We start from the raw sequence: 21665 nt of genomic DNA, 5'->3' as shown, positions 1-21665 counted from the left end.
TTGCTTTTCTTTTTTTGATATGTATGAAAAAGTGAATTTACCACTTTTATTTTTAGTTAATTGGATCACAAATTACTTGGTAAAGGAATAGTCTTTGGGTGATATGACTAATCTTTGTACTGAAGAAAAAAAGACATTAGATTCTGAAAAATTTCTGATTATTTAAAACTAATATCAGTGTAAATTTATTTGAATTTATATGTGACTCATGCTTTTATCTAGCTTATATATTCCCTAAGATTTTTTATTTTTATTTATTTATTTGTTATAGGATAGAAACTGAAATTGAGAAGGGTATGGGGGTGATAGAGAGGAAGAGAGACAGAGAGACGCTTGCAGCCCTGCTTCATTACTCCTGAAGCTTTCCCTCTGCAGGTGGGAACAAGAGGCTTGAACCTGGGTCCTTGTGCACAGTAATCTGTGCACTTAACCAGATGTGCCACTGCCTCTCTCTTGATAGTCCCTAAAATCTATCACACTTGTCACTAGATATTTTTTCTTAGTTACTTGGTGTAGCAACTCTTGTGATGGTTGCTAATTTTACTTCATGGTGACGATTCAATGGAAATAAGTCTTTGACAAAATTGGAGAGATGAGAGAACCATGCTGTTGATTTATTCACAAACTTTTTGGTGACCAGTATGACAGTAACTTATTTACTGCTGGTGCCTGCTTGCAAATGAACTTGTACTTACCTTTGCTGCTGAAATCAGGAATATACTAGACGTTTCTTTAAAACTGTGTATTATTCTGACTTTCCCCCCCCCCCCCCACACCAGAGCACTGCTCAGCTTTGGTTGATGGTGGTGTGGGGGACTGCACCTGGGATTTTGGATCCTCAGGCATTAGAGTCTCTTTGTATAACCCTGATACTATCTACTCTCTGTCCATATATATTATTCTGTACCATACTTGATGTATGCTTATTAAATAAGCTCAGGTGGTTTGGGTGATGGTGCTCTTGGCAGAGTGCACATGAACATGCATAAGAACTTGATTTTAAGCTCTCTTCCCCATTTGAGGGCAGTGTTGGGAGTGGGGTGGGTGACTTCACAAGTAGTGATGCAGTGCTGTAGGTGCCTCTCTTTGTTGTCTCACTTTTCCTCTCTTTCTTTCTGTCTTTTCACCATTTATCAAAGGAAGGAAAAGTAAAATAGTGACTGTGAAGAACAGTCGCATTGTGCATGGAGCCCCAGCAATAACCTATTAATAAGAAATAAAAAATAAACAAAAAAACTCAAGGGGGCTGGAAAGTAGCACAGCGGGTTAAGCACACATAGCACAAAGCACAAGGACCAATGTAAGGATCCCAGTTTGAGCCTCCGGCTCTCCACCTGCAGGAGAGTTGCTTCACAAGCGGTGAAGCAGTTCTGCAGGTGTCTTTCTCTCCCCCTCTCTGTCTTCCCCTCCTCTCTCCGTTTCTCTCTTTTTCTATCCAACAACGACAGCAACAACAATAATGTCAACAGAAATGATAAACAACAAGGGCAACAAGAAGGCAAAAATAACCCCTAGGAGCAGTAGATTTGCAGTGCAGGCACTGAGCCCCAGTGATAACCCTGGAGGCAAAAATAAGCAAGCAAGCAAACAAACAAACAAAATCAAGTGAAGTTAACACTAGGCAATGAATTTAACAGTGTCATCAGTAGAACATTATTTTAAGAGTTCACTGACCTTGCAGAAGAAGTAAGTATGGTTTTGGGGTAGAAGTGCACTGATGATAATCATGAGCTGTATCATGGTAGACAGGTAGTTAATTTTAGCACTGGGAAGAAGAAACCATTCCATACAGTTCTGGAAGGTTAATGCCTGAAGTTAAGCTCACAGAGTCATAATACTAAAACAAAGTGGTCTACTTAAATAGATGAATTGTCTAGTTATTGGCATAGAATGGATTTGTATCCTAGACTTTTGAGTTCAAATTTTGTACTGAGCATGGGAAGAACAATGTTTAGCTATAGAGCAGAATGGGTATTTGGCTTCTTGGGAGTGACAAGTGCTTGGAGGTACTTACTATCAGATAGCTTGAATGATTCTTGAGCAGTCTGCTCTGGCCACGTAGCTTTCTCTTATGCTTCTGACTAACATTCAATGGAATGAAGTGTCTGCATGGTGATTCCAAACTGTCTTTCATTAATATTGTTAAGTAGGTGGTAATTAAGAAATCACATCTAAAATTAAATACGTAGTCAAAAATATTTAATATCTGCAAATGGTCAGCAAAATTTTAATACCTTTATATTATGTACAGAATAGTGAAGCATAGTTTTTACCCTTTATGGCCTTATAATCTAGTTAAGGAGCCATAGACAAAATATACAAAGATAACATTGGTTACCAAATGGAGGTGTGACTAATTTGGATGTGGGAGAAGGTACTGTGGGTTAGATTGATCACAGAAGACTTTAAAGGGAAAAAACAAGTTTGTTTACTTCTTAGCTTAGTAGCTCTTAGGAATGTATTCCACTATAGTGACTTTGTGTTTCATCCAATGATTTTGGATGCACTAACTAATTAGGCTACAGAGTTTGGACTTGATTTCTGGTGTTTGCATAACCTCTGGTCCAGTGCCTTTCCACAATGTCAACACTGTTGTGCATAGAACAGTTTTGAAAGAATTCTATTTCTGTTATTACTGTTGGAGAGAATCCATTTCTGCTTGTCACTCCTAGAATATTCACTAGCAGATTGAATTCTTCCCCCTGGTCTTCTGGATATTTTATGATGAATCAAATAGCTCTGGTTTTAGTTACCTATTCCTTTTTTATTTCTTTATTAGAAAAATAGATTAAAAACTTAATACTTACTGCAGCATAGGAGGTGGTGCAGTGAGTAGTGTTGGACCCTTAAGCATGAGGTCCTAAATTGATCCCCTAGCAGTGCATGTGTTAGACTGATTCCTGGCTTTGGTTCTCTCCTCCTCCTCTTCCTTCTTCTTCTTCTTCTTCTCTCTCTCTCTCTCTCTCATTCATAAATAGATATGGTAGATTTTTTAAATGGATGGTAATTTTCTTTCACTAAGACACTAGTAACATGAGATGGTACATATATATTTAAAATTTTATTTATTTAGGATAAAGACAGGGAGAAATTGAGAGGTAAGGGGGAGATAGAAAAGAAAGAGAGAGAGAGAGAGAGAGAGAGAGAGAGAGAGAAACAGAGAACTACAGCACTGTTTCACAACTTAATGAAAACCCCCCACCCACCATAGGTGGAGACCAGGGCCTTGAGCTCAAGTCCTTGCACACTGTTGTTACATGTGCACCACGACTGGGCCTGGATTTATGTCTTCCATATAGAAAAATAGCAGTAGCTGACATTTACAGAGGGCTTTTCTGTTGTTCAATAGTTAGGTCAATTGATAGAGATAAACTTCAAGAGACAGATTTTTAGTGCTTTTTCCTTAATAGCTCATACCACATATTCTTTTTTTTTTTTTTTTTTTTTTTTTGCCTCCAGGGTTATTCCTGGGGCTCGGTGCTTGCACTATGAATCCACTGCTTCTGGAGGCTATTTTTTCCCTTTTGTTGCCCTTGTTTATTGTTGTTGTTATTGTTAATGTCATTGCTGTTGGATAGGACAGAGAGAAATTGAGAGAGGAGGAGAAGATAGAGAGGGGAGAGAAATACACCTGCAGACCTGCTTTACCGCCTGTGAAGTGACCCTCCACTGCAGGTGGGGAGCTGGGAATTCGAACCAGGACCTTGGAGCTGGTCCTTGCACTTGGCACAGTGTATGCTTAACCTGCTGTGCTACTGCCCAGCCCCCCATATCACATATTCTTATCTAAGGCAATAAAAATGAGTAACAAGGGTCAAGTAATTTTTCATATCTCATCCAACTACATGGCATTTAGAACTGTAAGTAACAGCTTACTTTTAGGAATTGTTCAGCTTTTTTTTTTCCTTAAATGTGCTGATTTTTTGATTCTTGCTCCATGAGAACTTGAAGATATCCTAGAGACTCCAGAACCAAAAGGAGCAGGCACTAAGTGAGTAGAGCTCTGAGTCCTGATGCCTAGATTATTTAATTCAAGTCTCAGTGTGAATGCTTTTTATCATAAACCATGTTTCTTTTTTTAAGTTTCTTTTTAGCATTTTATTTAATGAGAGATAATTAGGTAGCTAGCTATTGGTAGATAGACCACCAGCATATGGTTTTGAAGTAAGTATGGTTTTGGGGTAAAGTGCACTGATGATAATCATGCGATTTATCATGGTAGACAGGTAATTAATTTTAGCACTGGGAAGAAGAAACCATTCCATACATTTCTGGAAGGTTAATGCCTGAAGTTAAGCTCACAGAGTCGTAATACCAAAGCAAAGTGGTCTACTTAAATAGATGAATTGCCTAGTTATTGGCATAGATTGGATTTATATCCTAGACTTTTGAGTTCTCAGCTCTGGTTTATGGTGGTGCTCAGGACTGAATCTAGGACCCTAGAACCTCTGGCATAAAGGTCTTTTGTATAATTTTTATCCCATCTTCTCAGTCTGAAGTTAATTTCTTATCAGTTATTTCTGCAAAGCAGATTACTCCAAAATTTAGTGGCTTAAAATCTGTTATGATCTTTAACGGTTAGAAATTTAGGAGAAGCTCTGACTACTGTTCTGGTTTAGTGTCTGCCTGAAGGATAGTTAAAGATTTCTGTCTTCTTGAAGGTGTTCCTAACTGCTGTGTTTTTAAGCTCGGTCTTTCTTCTGACCACTGTTATGAATGTCTCTGTTCCATTTTTGAAATTTGTTATAGTGTTTCTCCAGAACTCCTCTTAATTTGGTGATCATGCTTAGGATTGTTGTTTTGGAATCTTCACCAGGAAGTTTACACAGCTCTCTTGAATTTAGGGCTTTCTTCAAGCTGCTGCCATGCTTATCTTTGTGGGTGGTTTCATCTGGCCTGCACTTGTCTTGTAGTTAGTTTAATTTTATTTTTTTAAAGTTATGTATTTATTTGTTAGAGACAAACTGAGAGGGGTGAGAGTGATAAGGAAAGAGACAGAGACATCTGCTGCACTGCTTCACTGCTCCTGAAGGTGGAGACCAGGGGCTTGAACCCAGGTCCTCATGTATTGTAACATGTATGTTCTCCTGGGTATCCCACTACCTGGGATACTTTTTGTTGTACTTTTTGTTTCTTCTTTTAGTTAGTTCTGGTTGTCCAGTGGAGACAACCACAGGCTGGGCTGGACATCAGCACTTGGGTGGGTGGTGGCTGACGATGGCCTATAGTGGGCAGTAGCAGCTGGGGAGTCATCAACTGGATTGAGTGGGTGGTGGTGTTGAGGGGCCTATAGAGTAAAATGTCTGCAGTGGCCATACCCTGACTGGGTTTTGTTGGGCTCGGCTGGGTTTGTTGAGTTTGTTGTGGAAGTCTCTCAGTTCTTATCACCTGGATTCTGGGTATGGGCATTTATTTATTTATTGATATTTATTTGAACTCCAAGCTAATTTCTATGATGGTTTTTCCATGTATGCTGTAGTTTTTTTGTGGTGGTGGTGATAAAAAAAGTAGGACATGCTAGCTCACCACTGTCTCTGCTGGAAGTCACATACCTCCTTTTTTGTTCCATTTATATGTTTGACTGTTCAGTAATATTATATGTATATATATTATTGTTGTTATTGATGTCATTGTTGGATAGGACAGAGAGAAATGGAGAGAGGAGGGATAGACAGAGAAGGGAAGAGAAAGACACCTACAGACCTGCTTCTCCGTTTGTGAAGTGACCCCCCTGCAGGTGGGGAGCCGGGGGCTTGAATGGGGATACTTATGTCAGTCCTTGCACTTTGTGCCATGTGTGCTTAACACACTGTACTACTGCCCGCCCCCTAATATTATATTTTTAAAAAATACATTCATTCACTATGTCTAACTGAAGGGATAATGTCACATAATGCTATATCCAACTATATTTGGCCGCCATTGGCTTTTACAAGTCAAGTTTCTATAAATAAATACGTAAATAAATAAGATGATTATCTGTTGACATTTTAAGTTGCTTCATTTGCCCAACTTCTCATGCCTCTTTGGAATTATGTAGTAGGGTTCTTTGTATTTCATTTCAGATATCTGCTGGCAGCATTAATAACTGCTTTCTGTGCTTCCATATTTCCATGAGTAAGTTTAAATGTTTGACAGATAACATAATGTAAGTACATTATATCTGCTGGAAATTCACAGGTCTCTTAAACAGAATCTTCTTATGGGCAAGTTTGCAATATTAAAATAAGGCATTAGCGTGTGGGGATCAATCTAAGTAACTTCTCAGCTCCATATGCTGCAGTACTCACCAGGGGCTCATTATAATCCCTGGACTCTCTGTATAGCAGACACTGAGTCCAGACAGTGCTGTGCTCCATCTGCTTTCAAGTCCAAGCTGCACAGGATGAGGCTCTTTGTATTCTGACCTTTTGGTTATTTATTTATTTATTTTAAACTTATGTTTCCAGTCCTTTGTTTTTATTTCAACAAGTGTGTGCTTGCAATTAAAAGTTTAAAGGTCCATAGGCATTCAGTCCATAGGTGTTGGTTATTGCTCATTTCACCTTATTGTGTAAATTCTCTTCTAACTTGCATCTTTATCTAGTACTGAGCCAGCCAGTACTGCTGCTGTTTGAACTCCCCATAGATATGCAGCTGCCATAGACTGGCTGTGGGCAGCCTTCCAAAACTTCATGCCATGGTTTGGACAGGTTTTATTTTTGACAGACTAATCAGAGTTTTAATGTGCTTCCCTGCTGAGGGGGAGCCTGTGTTTCTAATTTATGTTTATTGTGCTGTGAAGAGTAATAGTGGTTTCTGAGTTGGCCATAAGTTTGTTGGATCCATTGTATTTCTCAGTTCCATTTTCTTTATGATATTGCTCCATCAGGGTCTGGTGAGATGAGCTATTTTGAAAACATTTATATTCTCCATTCTCAGCCCCCATCAAAGCAAAAGTCATGTATTTACTCATTATCTCTTGATGTGAATTTAGTTGATGCCTTATATTCATTCACTTATTGGCATGTTGTATATGAAATAGTGTATTTGAAGCTTGAAGGGTTGGATGGGACTTTCATGAGATACTATAAATATGTTATTTTAAAATATTGTCTATTTCACTTACTATTTTAAAAAATGATTTATATTATTTCATATGGGTGTGTGTGTGTGTGTGATAGAGAGAGAGGAAGAGAGAGAGAGAGAAGGAGAGGGAGAGGGAGAGGGAGAGAGAGAGAGAGATTGAGAGAGAGATTGAGAGAGAGATTGAGAGAGAGAAAGAGAGAGAACATGCCAGAGCACCACTCTGGTACATGTGGTTTCAGGGACCATATTAACAGCCTCAGGCACTCAAGTACAGTGCTTTGCTAGATGTTTGTCCTGTCACTTCAGTTACTTCTGAGCCCAGTAGAGACATTGTCCATTATAAACATGAGAAGTAATTTGGAAAAGTGAACATGGAGTAACACTTTTGTTGTTGTTTTAGGTAGCTGAGCTTTTATCATTCTGGGTTAACTTTTTTTAATTTGATAGAGACATACAGAGAGGGAGAAATATAACAGCTCTGAAACTTCTCCAGTGCTGTGGAGGTGAGACATTTGAGGCTGGTTCTCAAACATGGCAGAGCATAATCTTTTTCCCAGGTGAACTAATCTTGCTGGACCTGAAAAGAGTACAAATAATAAGATGGAACAGGAAAGCTGGTACCTCTGAGGCTGCCCTAGGAACTCTTTGTCACATGGCTTTGCCACTGACATCTTCCCATTACACATTTTATTGCCAAATTTTCACTTTCTAATATTCTTTTTTTAATTTTGTGACTTCTTCCCCCCCTTATTTTTGCTATCTCTTATTCTATAGTTTTAATTTTTGAAGGTTTTTGAAAAGGATGCTTTTTCCCTCTAGAGGTTCTCTTTAGCTTTTTAATTTTCAGTTATTTTCATTATTTGGGTTCATTTATTACTGAGAGAAGGAGAGAGGACCAAAGCATTACTCTAGCACCTGTGACGTTGGGGAATGAACTCAGAACCCCACACTTGAGAGTCCAAAGCCCGATCCAATGTCCATCTCTCGGGCCACAGGGTCTCAAATTTATTTTTTATATTTTTTATTTTTGAATCTATTTTATTTTTAACATTTTAAAAACAATATTTATTTATTGGATAGAGACAGCCAGAAATTGAGAAAAAGGGAATGATAGAGAAGGAAAAGCAAAGAGACACCTGCAGCATTGCTTCACCATTCACAAAGCTTTCCTGCAGGTTGGGACTGGGGGCTTGAACCCTGGTCCTTGTACATTATAATGTGTGTTCAACCAAGTACACAACCATTCGTCCCCTAATCAGATAGTTTTTTAAAATTAATTTATTTATAAAATGTCTCTTAAATTTTTAAAGTTAATTTCACAGAGTCTACTGTCTAAATAATGAGGTGTTTTCTTTTCATCCCTTCATTAAGTATGCTAATACTGTAAGTATGTTGTTTTAGTTCAGAATATTGCTTCAAGAATAAATAGCTTTATGATAAGTAGTGCAGAATCCTCTTATTTCTTTGTGTTGTGGATAAATAGCTGGTCTGTTTTGTTAACTTAAAATCCACTTTACCTTTAGCTTTTAGTTAATAGTAGCAGTTATGCCTTCTTATAAAATTGGAAAACAAATATGTGTTAGCCCAAATTTTGTGATTATAGTAGAGTTCTAATTTTGCCAATCTTTTCACGGCAAATGGTTCTCATTTAGTAGGATTTTTTTTCTCATTCTACAGAAAACTATTTACTGCCATGTTCGTTTTGATGGTAAATCACTTTTAAGCAGACTTTATGATAGTTTTATAGCTGAAATTTAAGATGGGTCCTTAATTGTAAGTAACACCAAATAGTGTCTGTATGAATTTAAAAGATGTATAACTTCTAGTACTAAGGTGGGCTGACCAATCCTTGCAGAGTCTGAGTGTAGTATTACAGATTTTGTTTTTTGTAGGTTTTTTTTTATTAGGATTTTTTAATTAGGTCTTTTTTTATCTTTATTTATTGGATAGAGACAGCCAGCAATCTAGAGGTTAGGGGAGATAGGGAGAGAGAAGAGACACCGGCAACACTGCTTCACCACTTGCAAAGTTTTCTTCTTATAAGTGGGGTCTGGGGCTCAAATCGGGGTCCTTGCACGTTGTAATGGTGTGCTCAACCAGGTGCACCACCACTTCGTCCTGTGTTTTCTGTAGTTTTCAAAAATACTAGAGTCATGAAGCTTTCCATATTTTGTAAGGACAAAATAAAACAAAATGAAAAAGTAAGTTTTAAATCTATTTTGTTCCTCACTTTATTGAACTGTTCTTGGTCTGGCCAAATTTCTCTCTGAATATATCTCTTATAAACATATTTTCCTCTTGCCTGAGAGAGCTACCAAATGTAATTTATCTTTTTAAAATTCCCCAAAATTAAAATGAAGTGTATGAAATGTAGAAAACTTAAAAGAACCTTATTGTGGACATTTTAAAATGACTGCTTATACTCTCATTTAAAAAAATATTATTTACTTATTTTTGGATATGGACAGAAATTGAAAGAGAAGGGACAGACAGAGAGAGAGATTTGCAACACTGTTACAGCACATGTGAAGCTTCCACATTGCAGGGAGGATTGAGGGCTTGAATCTGGGTCCTCACACACTGTAATGTGTACACTCTACCAGGAGTGCCACCACTTGACCCCTCTAATTAATTTTTTTTCATTTCACCTACCATGTTCTTGCAATTCTGTCTCTTATATTTGCTTTCTTTAAATTTATTTGTTTATCTTTATAGGCTATAGACAGCCAGAAATCAAAAGGAACCGGGGAGATAGAGAGGAAGAGAGACAGAGAGACACCTGAAATATTGCTTTACCGCTCTCAAAGTTATATATACTTTCTTTTCTCAGTGATTTACATAACTTATTTTTGTGATACAGTTTTGGCACTAATTTCTTTTAATGGATTTTTAAAAAAAATTCACAAAATGCTTGACTGTGAAAGTGTTAGTACTCCATAATTCTTGTTAATTAGACAATAACAATAAATATTGTAGTCCCCAACCAGTCAAATCTTCAAACATGATTATGTTCAAAGTAGTAGAAAGCTGTCACTGTGTTTTATGTATCCAGTTACCTAGAGTACTTAATTTTTTTGGTTTGTTTGTTTCTTTATTGGGGGATTAATGGTTTATAGTCAGTAGTAAAAGACAATAGTTTGTACATGTATAATATTTCTCATTTTTCCACATTTATGTTCAACCCCCACTAGGTCCTCCTCTGCCATCATGTTCCAGGACCTGGGACGCCCCCCCCCCCACACACACACACCAGAGTCTTTTACTTTGGTCCAAGTTCATTTTGTGTTTTTCCTTCTGTTCTTGTTTTTAATTGTCTATGAGTGAGATCATCCCATATTCATCCTTTTCTTTCTGACTTACCTCACTTAACGTGATTCCTTCAAGCTCAACCCAAGATGAGGTGAAGAAGGTGAATTCACCATTTTTAGTAGCTGAGTAGTATTCCATTGTGTATATAGACCAAAACTTTCTCAGCCATTCATCTGTTGTTGGACACCTGGGTTGCTTCCAGGTTTTGATTATTACAAATTATGCTGCTGTGAACATAGGTATACACAAATCTTTTTTGGTGGGTATGTTTGGTTATTTGGGATATATACACAGGAGAGGAATTACAAGGTCATAGGGTAGGTCCACTTCTGTGCTTCTGAGAATTCTCCAGAATGCTCTCCACAGGGGTTGGACCAATTTACACTCCCACCAGCAGTGCAGGAGGGTTCCTTTGTTCCCACAATCTCTCCAGCATGAAAGCATTCTTAGCCTGACCTGAGACAAATAAAGATCTGCCTCTATGGAAGGTAACATGTTTACAAGTTGAAGAAGTCCTTTGAAAAAAACTTAGGAAGCCTTTAAAAAGGATTTATATATATTGGGAGACAGAGATGGAAATAAGTAAAGAGGGAAGGAAGGAGGGAAGGTAGAGAGGGAGAGAAAGAGAGAGATGACAGAGCACCCCTTTAGCATGTGTAGAACTGGATAAGAAGCCCTTTTGATTTTGTACCTCCCAATTGTTTTCTCTTTACATTAGTTAGACAGTTGGAATTCACTTGATTTCTAATATTACTGACTGTAAACTGAATGCATCAGTCTTACCTTCTCTTAGTACCTAGATGCTTATTAGTTTACTAATGGAGTTACAGTTACAATGCTCCCAGCCAAAGAACCAGTTTTAAGCCAAAATAAAGGACTCTCCCACTGATGATTTTTTAAATTGGAGATTTTTTTTAGAACCTGTTTCATTTTATGTCTAACTCCATTACATCTCTCCTCTTTATTATTTTTGCATCGCTTTTCCTTCATTCTTTATTTTCCTTACCATTTTGTCATTTTTGAGAGTGCTTAAATAAGAACTACTAAGTCACGAAGGTAGATAGCATGATGGTTATGCAAAAAGACTTTCATGCTCTAGTCTTCAAAGTCCCAGATTCAGTCCCCCACACCACCACAAACCAGAGCTGATCAGTGCTCTGGTAAAACAAACAAACAACAACAACAACCAACCAAAAAAATAGAACCTACTAAGTCCAATAAGCTGAAAGATGAAGAATTTGAAACATGGAACTCAAATTTAAAATATTACTAATTGCCTATTTTTATAATATATTATGTATTTATAATGTAGAAGATCTAAGGTGACTCTGAAAAAAAAATCATTGATTTCTATATATTCCATTACCAAGTCCGGAATAAAATGATCTGTAGAATAAAAATCATTCATACTTATGCTAGTATTTTTCCTCTGTATTAGTAGAACAGGCATATCCTGCTGTCTTCTGGTTTGACACATGCGTATATACTGTTTACAGATTGAGGTTTTGTTGTCTAGAGCTTTTAATTTTTATTTAAAAATATTTATTTTAATGAGAGATATATAGAGAAAGATAGATATATTGAGACATAGATAGGCACCAGGGTACTACTGCTTAGCCCTGGTTTATAGTGGTTCTGGGGATTAAACCTGATACCTCATACCTCATAGCTTCAGCCAGGGAAGTCTTTTTGCATAACCATTATGCTTATTTCCCCAGCACAAGCTTTGTATTTTATTATATTCTGCCTCCAGAGTTATCTTTGGGATCTTGTTGTCTTCATGACTGCACTGCTCCAGAAGCACCTGCCTGCCTTCCTCTCTCTCTCTCTCTCTCTCTCTTTCTTATTCACTTCCATTTGATAGAGACAGAAGCAGAAACAAGGAAATAGGGAAAGACATCTACATCACTGGTCTACTATTTGTGCAGATTGCCCCCGTCTGTAGATGGGAACAAAGGTTTGAACCTGCATCTTCACACATTGTGACTTGGTGACTCTATCAGGTGTGGCCCCAGTGCCAAGAACTTTGGAAGATTTATTAATTTGGAGTGAGAGAGATAGAACCTGGCCACGGCTCAGTTCTGACATAAGCAGTGTGTGGGGTTGAACCTTCAGCCGCTGGGGCCCCAAGCAGGTAAGTCGGTGCTCTGGCTGAATTATATCCAGCCCACTGCCAGGGGTGTTGGGAGAGATGAATAGATCCACAGAAGCGATTAGCTTGTTTATATTGATTGCTGTACAAATAGGGAAAAGTCTTATTCAAAATGTGTTCCGCTTAGAGCAGCAGAGACTGAACTGAAAAAGTGAAGTTTGTTTATTAGATCAAGACTCTCATTACCTGGGGCTGGGCAGTGCACCAGGTTAAGTGCACAGAGTAAAAAGTGCAAGGATCCACGAAGGGATCCTTGTTCCAGGCCTGGCTCACCACCTGCAGGGGGTCTGCAGGTGTCTGTCTTTCTCTCTCTCTCTGTCTTCCCTTCCACTCTCAATTTCTCTCTGTCCTATCCAATAAAATGGAAAAAATGGCCACTAGGAGCAGTGGATTCATAGTCCAGACACTGAGCCCCTGTGATAACCCAGGAGACAAAACAAAACAAGCAAACAAACAAACAAAGACACACCCAAAAAACCATTGCCCTATAGTATCTATATTAATTGACTTGTTAGGGCCATATTTAAACTTTTTTTTTTTAAAAAAAACAACATTAGAAACCAGCAAAAGTTCAAAGAACAAAAGAGTCACTATTTTCATTCCCAAAATTTAGAATCACCTATGGTTATGATTTGGAAAATCTGCCTTTTCCTTGTCCTGTAGTACTTGACTAATTATAATACATAAGGGCATTTATTAAACAAATTAACAACTAACACCAATAATGTTCTATTTTAAATATCTCCTCTGGGGCTAGAGGGACAGCTTTTAGGGCACAATGTCTGAATTGCCATTTGTATGGCTTAAGTTTGAATCCTGGTACCACATGGCATGTGCTGTGGCAAAGGAGGAAACTTTGGTTTTATGGTGTCTCTCCCCAAGCTCTCAGTCTTCTTTTTTCTGTCAGAATAGAAAGCTGACCTGGAGTGGTGAAATTGTTCATGCCCTTAACTTTGATTAAACACAGGCACACACATTATATTTCTATATAAGTTTCTGCTGAAAATATATATTGCTTTATTTTCATTGTTGTTTATTACTGACAATTTCCCCCCCAAAGCACTGCTCAGCTCTGGCTTATGGTGGTGTGGTAGCATGAAACTGGAACTTTGAAGCTTCGGACATGAGACTTTTTGCATGATCACTATGCTATCTCCCCCACCCTATTTATTGAGAATTTTAAAATTGCATACTAGACATTTAACCACCTTTATAGTCTCTGCACTTCCACTGGTGTTTGAAAGTCAATAAATACTTACTGAATTAAAGTAGGTTTTAAGATAGAATTTTGTATAATGTTCCTATTTTACTTATGTAAATAAGTGAATGAACACTTACTTATACTTATTTAGACATATTTATACTTGCTTATTATCTCCCTCCCTATATATTTCATGAATATATTGTGTAAACTCTTTTCCTTTCTTATGTTCTTATTTGTTTTTTTGCCTGCAATATTAGTATTGTTACAACAATGTTCACCTTGATAATGTGACTGAGGAGAACTTAATGAAATGTCTTAACATGTCCTGATATATGTCTTCTTAGTATATACTTTGGGTTTTCTTTCTTTTAAAAAAATTTTTTTTAAATTTATAAAATGGAGATACTGACATAACCATAGGATAAGAGGGGTACAATTCCACACAGTTTCCACCACCAGAATTCCCTGTCCCATCCTCCACCCCACCCCCTACCTTGAAAGCTTTTCTCCTCTTTATCCCTCTGGGAGTATGGATCCAGGGTCATTATGGGATGCAGAAGGTAGAAGGTCTGGCTTTTGTAATTGCTTCCCCATTGGACATGGGTGTTGGTCGGTCGATCGATACTCCTAGCCTGTCTCTCTCTTTCCCTAGTGGGGCAGGACAGGAGGGATTTCAGGACACACTGATGGAGTTGTCTGCCTAGGGAGGTCAGATTGGCATCATGGTAGCTTCTGGAACCTAGTGGCTGAAAAAGAGTTAACATATAAAGCAGAAAAAAATTGTTGACTAATCATGAACCTAAAGGCAAGAATATTGCAGATGAAGATTTGAGGGTCTCCGTTTGGGAAAAAGCTAATAGGTCTACTTAGGTATATTCCAAGGGGCCCCTGACTTTACTAGCCAAATTCCCATCTTAACAAAATCTTTAACATTTTAAAGTACTAAGATGAACATTTTTAAGTATGTAGATTGTCATTTTTAAGTATGTAGACTATCATTTTTCTTAATTAATATGTTGAAGCTTATTCCTTTTTTAAAACTTGGCAATTCTTTTTTATTTATTTTTATTTTTTACATTTTTATATTACAGAATTATATGCGGCAGGGGTTTAAATCCACACCATTCCCACCACCAGAGTTCTGAATCTTCACTCTCCCCACTGCAATCCACCACAATTCCCCTAAAGTTGTAGACATGGCCAACCATATTCTCTATAACTATCTGTCCACATTTATACATAGTTGCCCCATCTTTTACTGATTCAATCCTCTCTTTCCCTCTAAGCCGCTCATGACATCATAGCTACCTCCATATGTCCCTCTCCTTTTCCTTCTCTCTCTTTGGGTGCTGATGGAGCTGGAGTGCAGAGCCCTCTTATCTTCATCCTATCACTTCTCCCACACCGGGAGGATGGATCAAGGTTGTTTATGGGAAGCAGAAGGTAGGAGTTCTGGCTTCTGTTGACAGGTCGATCCATACCCCCAGCCTGTTTCTATCTTTCCCTAGTGGACCAGAGCACTGGCTATGCGAGAGTCCAGGACACATTGGTGAGGTCATCTGCCCAGAAAAGTCAGGGTATAGTTATAGTAGCATCTGCAGCCTGGTGTCTGAAAGGTGGCATGACCTAAGTTGAGACAAGATGGTTAATGAACAGGAACCAGAAAGTAGGATCAGAGCAGATGAGGTTAGGGATTTTAGGGTAGAAGAAAGCTAGGAAAACTTATAGGCATGTCCCTGGGGGCAAATAGCTGTCATAGTTTTGCTTGAGTTTGGTAGTTAGCCTGAGCTTAGATGAGAAATAGTGTCTGGGAGGATGGTGCCAGAGTAGAGAAAAGGGCTAGGAAGTTGGATTAGGGCAGGGAGTAGCTCCCATTCTTATTTAAAAAAATTCTGTGGCTAACATTAATGATTTACCTCCATCCACCTGCTCCAGGGCTCATATGTAAATGGATATTCATATTTAGTGCCAGAGCCTGTGTAACCTCTAAGTCCCTATTGGTCTGAGCTTATAGCTCATGGTCACATCTGAGGAACATTACAGGTTGCACTCATTTCAGGAACAGTTTTTTTCAAGTTGCAGGGTAGGATACCCCCTGCCTCCCTCCAGAGACTAGGGTTAACCCTATCATCATTGCTTTATGGTAGAGCCAAGGTCCTGAGATGGCCCACAAGACACTGTTCCTTATGGAAGCGACCAGTGGTAGTGGAGAGAGGGACCCTTTAGAGGTCAAAGCCCATCGTGTGTATGGGAATCCAAGGATTCCCTAACTAGGACCCCAGATGACCAGATGTCGTGATATTGACCAAATAGGCCATTATTAAGTGGGCCAGTTTCTTGCCCTTACTTTGGATTTTATTTCTGGACACTTTTGTAATCCCTTTTATGAGGACAGGAAATTCTACCTTATCTTGGAAACAAAGTTATCTGTAGATTTAGACTTGAACAAGGCTTGTGATTGTGCTAGGGAATTTTTCAGTTGTTCTGATCACAATCCAGAAAATGAATGCTCCAGTTCTCTATCTCCTCCATAACCCTTCCTTTACTCCTCTTTCAAGTTTTGGGTAGCATACAGAGTGTGCTAAGTAGAACAGAACAAACTGGTCATTTATCTTTCTCTGTCAGGAGAGAGTGCTACATCTGTTGGACTCCATTTGGTGTGGTAGGGTAGCATATTTTGATTTCTTATTATTTTGTATTTCATTGTATGAAGTAGTTGAGATATCTCCAGGGAGTTGGGATCCCAGAGGCTTTGTATTTCTCTGCCTCATCAAACTTGTGCTTTATTTTATACTTTAAATGAACTACTCTTGCCCCCGTATTATCATATATGATAAAGCAGTGAACAGGAAAGGGAGGCATGCTCTTTGTAAGAGCACAGATGAGAATTACATAGGTTTGGTCATATATAGTTCATCTAGCCAAATCCCATGGTCATGCTTAGTTGCCAAGAAGGTTGGGCAACCATGTGTCCCGCATAAACTTCTACTACAATAGAAAAGAACAGATATTAAGAGGTATAGGGAGCATATCCACCATAGTATCAACAGAAAATGATTTAGTTTTGGAATTCTATTTTTTTCTAACTTACTACCTTATGAGGAGAAATTTTTCTGCTCATGTTATCATGTGAACTTTAGCTAATAAAAACAGCTGCCTGTATTCATGCATTTGCCCCGGGGATTTTAAGTCGCATTTACTCAAACCTTTAGGTTACAGCTACGAGTGTGAAAATATATTCAGATGAGGTTATTCTTCCATAACTCTTGTTTTTCTAGTGTGGTTTTTTGTCTCTTTTTCACCAGTTTTGAGGCTAATTTCATACTGATTTCCTTTGTGTTTCTAGGTATGGCGCAGTCACAAGGCTGGGTGAGAAGATACTTAAAGGCCTTTTGTAAGGGCTTCTTTGTGGCTGTGCCCGTGGCAGTGACTTTCCTGGATCGGGTTGCCTGTGTGGCAAGAGTGGAAGGGTCATCAATGCAGGTGACAAGAAAAGCAGCTTTTTCCTTTTAAAGTCTGAACTCCAGTTGCCTCTCAAATACTCAAAACGAGATTATTCTGCATTATTTCTCTGCTGGGACCTGAAAGGTTTTATAAGGAGTCTTAAATGGAGATTTAACTTAAGTAAATATATTTATAAAGTCCTCTAATGCAGTCATAATATAATCAGAGCAGAGGTCAAGAAGAATATTATCAAATAGGTCTGAGGAGAGTTTTTAACATATTAGAGCACCAATTTGCATTTCTGAGACTCCAGATGCCAAAGGCTTAGTTATTGGTGCCACCTTATGCCAGAGCTGAGCAAAGTTCTGATCCTCTGTCCTTCCCTCTAGTTCTATCTCTTATTGTAAATAAATATTTAAGGAAATAATTATTAGATCTATAGTTTGATTATTTCTGGGAATTATAAATGGATATTCTACAGACTTTTTATTGGCAAAATTTTCTGATGTGGCCTGTAATTTTAGTATATTTTAAATAACAATTCGTATTTTGATACATTTTAGACTGTATTAAATTACCATTATTATAGTTGTAGAAACGCAATGTGTTTGTATCAAATTTAGTATATGTGTGCATGCATGGATGGATACCTGTCATCTATCTATTGGTTTGTCAGAAAAGTTATGATGCATTTTTGTATAGAAAAACAGAAAAATACATCATGACTTTTCTAACAAGCCAATATACACTTTTTTGTTAGTAGGAAAGTTTGTGACACTGATCTCAGATATTCTGAAATGTTGTTTGAATATGTTTCTGATAGTAAAGGTTAAGTGACTCAGTGGATAGAGTAGAGGATTTGCATTTGTAAGATCACAGGTTTGATATCTAGCATCACACATGCCAGAGTGGTACTCTGATCTCTGACTCTCATTTAAATATAAAATTTTGAAAGAACTTTGTAGTGCAAATTTCCAAGAATCAGAACAATTGTGTTTGATATCTAGAACCTAACTGAGGAAGTTTATGCAATCAAGAAGCATTTTCAGTGGTCAGGTAGTGATGCACTTAGAAGAGCATGAGTGTTACAGTGCTCAGGGACTGAGCTTGAACCTTGAACCTGCAGGGAGAAAGCTTCATGGACAGTGAAGCAATACCACAGGTACTTTCTCTCTCTCTCTCCCTCTCCCTCTCTCTCTCTCTTTCTCTCCCTCTCTCTCTCTTTCTCTCTCCCCCTTCCCTCTATATTTCTATCTCTCTTTTTAAAATTTTTCAAAAATTATCTTACTTGATAAAGACAGCCAGAAATCAAGAGGGGTGGAGAGATAAAGAGGGCAAGAGACAGAGAGACACCTGCAGCCCTGCTTCACAGCTTGCAAAGCTTTCTCCCTATAGGTGGGCACTGGGGGCTTGAACCTGGGTCTTTGTGTGCTCAATCAGCTGTGTCACCACCCAGCCCTGATACCTTTTTATTTCTTTCCAGTAAATAAATAAATACATACATAAATTTAAAAAAAGTTAAACTAAAGATAAAAAATGAGGAAAAAAACAAAGAGCATTTCCAAGAGAAATGGGAAGTAGTATAGATATACAAAACTATATATATATATAGTATAGATATATATAGTATATATATATATATATATATATATATATATATATATATATATATAGTATAGATATATAAAACACTTTCATGCCTCAGGTCCCAGTGTCCCAAGTTCATTTTCTCAACCTCCATAAACCAGAGCTGAGTAGTGACCTGGTTTAAAAGCTTACATGCATTTTTCTATATGATTTGTTTTTTTTTTCTTTTACTAGCATGTATTTAAGTACATGTCCTAAATAGTTGTGTGAAACATAAAATGAACACTTTATGTTTCTATCATAAAATAGTATAAGAATTTAAACTGAATGTAACAACTGAAAATTATGCAGGAAATAATCTTAGACTTTTTTCCCATTTTATGTAAGAACTAAGAAAAGGCATAGATATAAGCTTTAATAAGTTATATATAATGAGGGGCTGGGTGGTGGCACACTAGGTTAAGTGCAGGTAATACAAAGTGCAAGGACCCTCACAAGGATCCCGGTTTGAGCCCCGCTTCCCACCTGCAGGGGGTTACTTCACAAGTGGGGAAGTAGGTATGCAAGTGTCTGTCTTTTTCTTCCCCTCTCCATTGTCCTCTCCCCTCTCAATTTCTCTCTGTTTTAACCAACAAAAATGAAAAAAATTGGCCACCAGGAGCAGTGGATTTGTAGCACTGGCACTGAATCCCAGTGATAACCCTGGAGACAAAAAAAAAAAAGAAAAGAAAAAAATTATAATGATTTTATTGGAACTGGATGTTAGTATGTTGGCTCACAGGGGACAGCTCATGAAATGCATGTGTAGACCCTGGATTAGATCCCTGGGACTGCATATGACTGACCAAGTATGCTCTGAGCTCTCTCTTTTATATATATATATATGTATATATATATAATGTAAATTTTTATTGGTGAGTTAATATTGATTTTTAAAATCTTAAGATAACAGGGGTATAATTCTGTACCATTCCTATCACTAGAGTTCTGTGTCCCCATTTCCTCCATTGGAAGCTACAGTAGCCTCCCAAGGTTACAGAAATAGGTTAACTATTATTTTTATAACTATCTGTCTGTATTTGTATATATTTGCCCATTATTTTGGTGTTGCCTTCTCTTTCTTTGTAACAAATAAGTAAAAAGTTACTTGAATTTAATTTATTATAATTATTATTTTTTAATTCTTTTTTTAAAAGAATTTATTTATTCATGAGAAAGATAGGAGGAGAGAGAGAAAGAAACAGACATCACTCTGGTACATGTGCTGCCAGGGATTGAACTCAGGACCTCATGCTTGAGAGTCCAATGCTTTATCCACTGTGCCACCTCCCAGACCACTAGTTTATTATAATTATTATATTAAAAATTAGTCTTTTGGACTTCTGGGGCAGGCATGACCATAGATTAGCAGTAATCAAAAGATCACACCTGGGAATAACCAAATAAAGCAACAGAAAAACACCTGAGGTCTCACAATATTGCAACTTTTGAATAAATTCACTGAGTTTGAGAAATTCACAAGTTGGGTGCCGGCATGTGTGGCAAGGAGTGCAGGAAAACTTTCAAGACAAAAATAGTTTGAACTGGAAGCCAGCATAAGGCAGTGGGTTGGTGCTGCCATTTTGATAGTCACACAGCAGGACACAGAGGATTGACCTTGATAAGGTGAAAGAAAAATGGTTGGAAACTGAAACTGAGGTCTGTTCATACTGTGGCAATAGGCTGCCAGAGGCCAGAGTACAGTCTGAAACAAGGTAACTACAACCTATTCTGTCTACCCAAGCTAATGCAGAAGATTCTCCCCTCCCACCTCCAATAGCATATAAACAACATAATAATAGTAGCACCTACTAGCTGAATAGCAGAAACCATGCTTAAATAAAATAATGAAACATATACATATATGTTCAAACTCACAAGGATTTGGAAAAAATATCTTAGTTTGAATTCAGAAGCTTGTTATGAAGGCAATAAAGACTGTAGCCATAACATACAGATACAAATCCAAAATCTCAGAGATCATTTTATCAAAGAGCTACAAAACATAGAAAGAAAAAAAAAACTGAACAAAGCTAGATGATGTGAAATACACCTTGGATAGAGTTAAGTAGGATAAGTCAATGGTAAAACCACCACACTCTGAGAGCAAAGCTGTTGGAGAGAAAAAAATTCATGAAAAAATGAAGCAGTTCTCTGGGAAATAGCAGACTTCATCAGAGAAAAGTATGTGAGAATTATTGGAATATCTGAGGATAAAGAGGAGAGAGAAGCATAGAAAATATTCAAGGAATTCAAAGCAGAAAAAATGTCACACCTGGGCAAAAATCAAAATACAGACATATAAGAAACTGAAGGAACACCCACGTTCCTAAACCCAGTATGGCCCACAGCACAGTGTATCATAGCAAAACTATCCAAAAGCAGAGATAAGGAAAAAATATTACAAACCTATAGGGAAAGGGAGAATCTGTCATACTGAGGTAGAACCATAAGGGTCTCATCAGATTTCTCATCACAAACTTAGAGGCAAAAAGGGAGTTGAGTGATATATTCACAATATTAAAAGATATTGCCAGCCACAAATACTCTCTTCTGTATAATTATCATTTAAGCATGAAGGAGAAATAAAAATCTTCCCAAACATACAGAAACTGGAGGAGTTCACCAATATTAATCCTGTTTTGCAAGAATTACTGAAAATGTCCCACATGCATAGAAGCAAAGGAGGAACTAAATGAGTTTATCAGTGGTATAATACACAACAGCCACAAAAGCAATTACATCAGAAAAGGGAGAGCAAAATTGCCAGGACGATAGGACCAGTGTTGGTGAACCAGGTTTCAACAGACTTAAGATATTAGACCAGTAACTCTAAATTCCTATCTCTGCCTCACCTTGGAT

The 21665-nt window shown here is 37.7% G+C and overlaps 1 protein-coding gene across 5 annotated transcripts in view; it reads left to right on the top strand.

The window, feature by feature from the left end:
* The window catches only part of IMMP2L (inner mitochondrial membrane peptidase subunit 2), a 777851-nt gene that overhangs the window by 25645 nt on the left and 730541 nt on the right, over positions 1-21665 (top strand). For all 5 annotated transcript variants that reach the window (XM_060196428.1, XM_060196427.1, XM_007516133.3 and 2 more), the window contains one exon: positions 17080-17216. In XM_060196428.1, the coding sequence (XP_060052411.1) occupies positions 17082-17216 (135 nt within the window). In that variant the 5' untranslated portion in view covers positions 17080-17081. Of the gene's footprint in view, positions 1-17079; positions 17217-21665 lie in introns of those variants that run through there.

The sequence above is a fragment of the Erinaceus europaeus genome, chromosome 8, assembly GCF_950295315.1.
Source record: "Erinaceus europaeus chromosome 8, mEriEur2.1, whole genome shotgun sequence".
Lineage (NCBI taxonomy): Eukaryota > Metazoa > Chordata > Mammalia > Eulipotyphla > Erinaceidae > Erinaceus > Erinaceus europaeus.
Note: the sequence above shows the minus strand (reverse complement) of the source record. Positions and strands in the feature narration are given on the sequence as shown.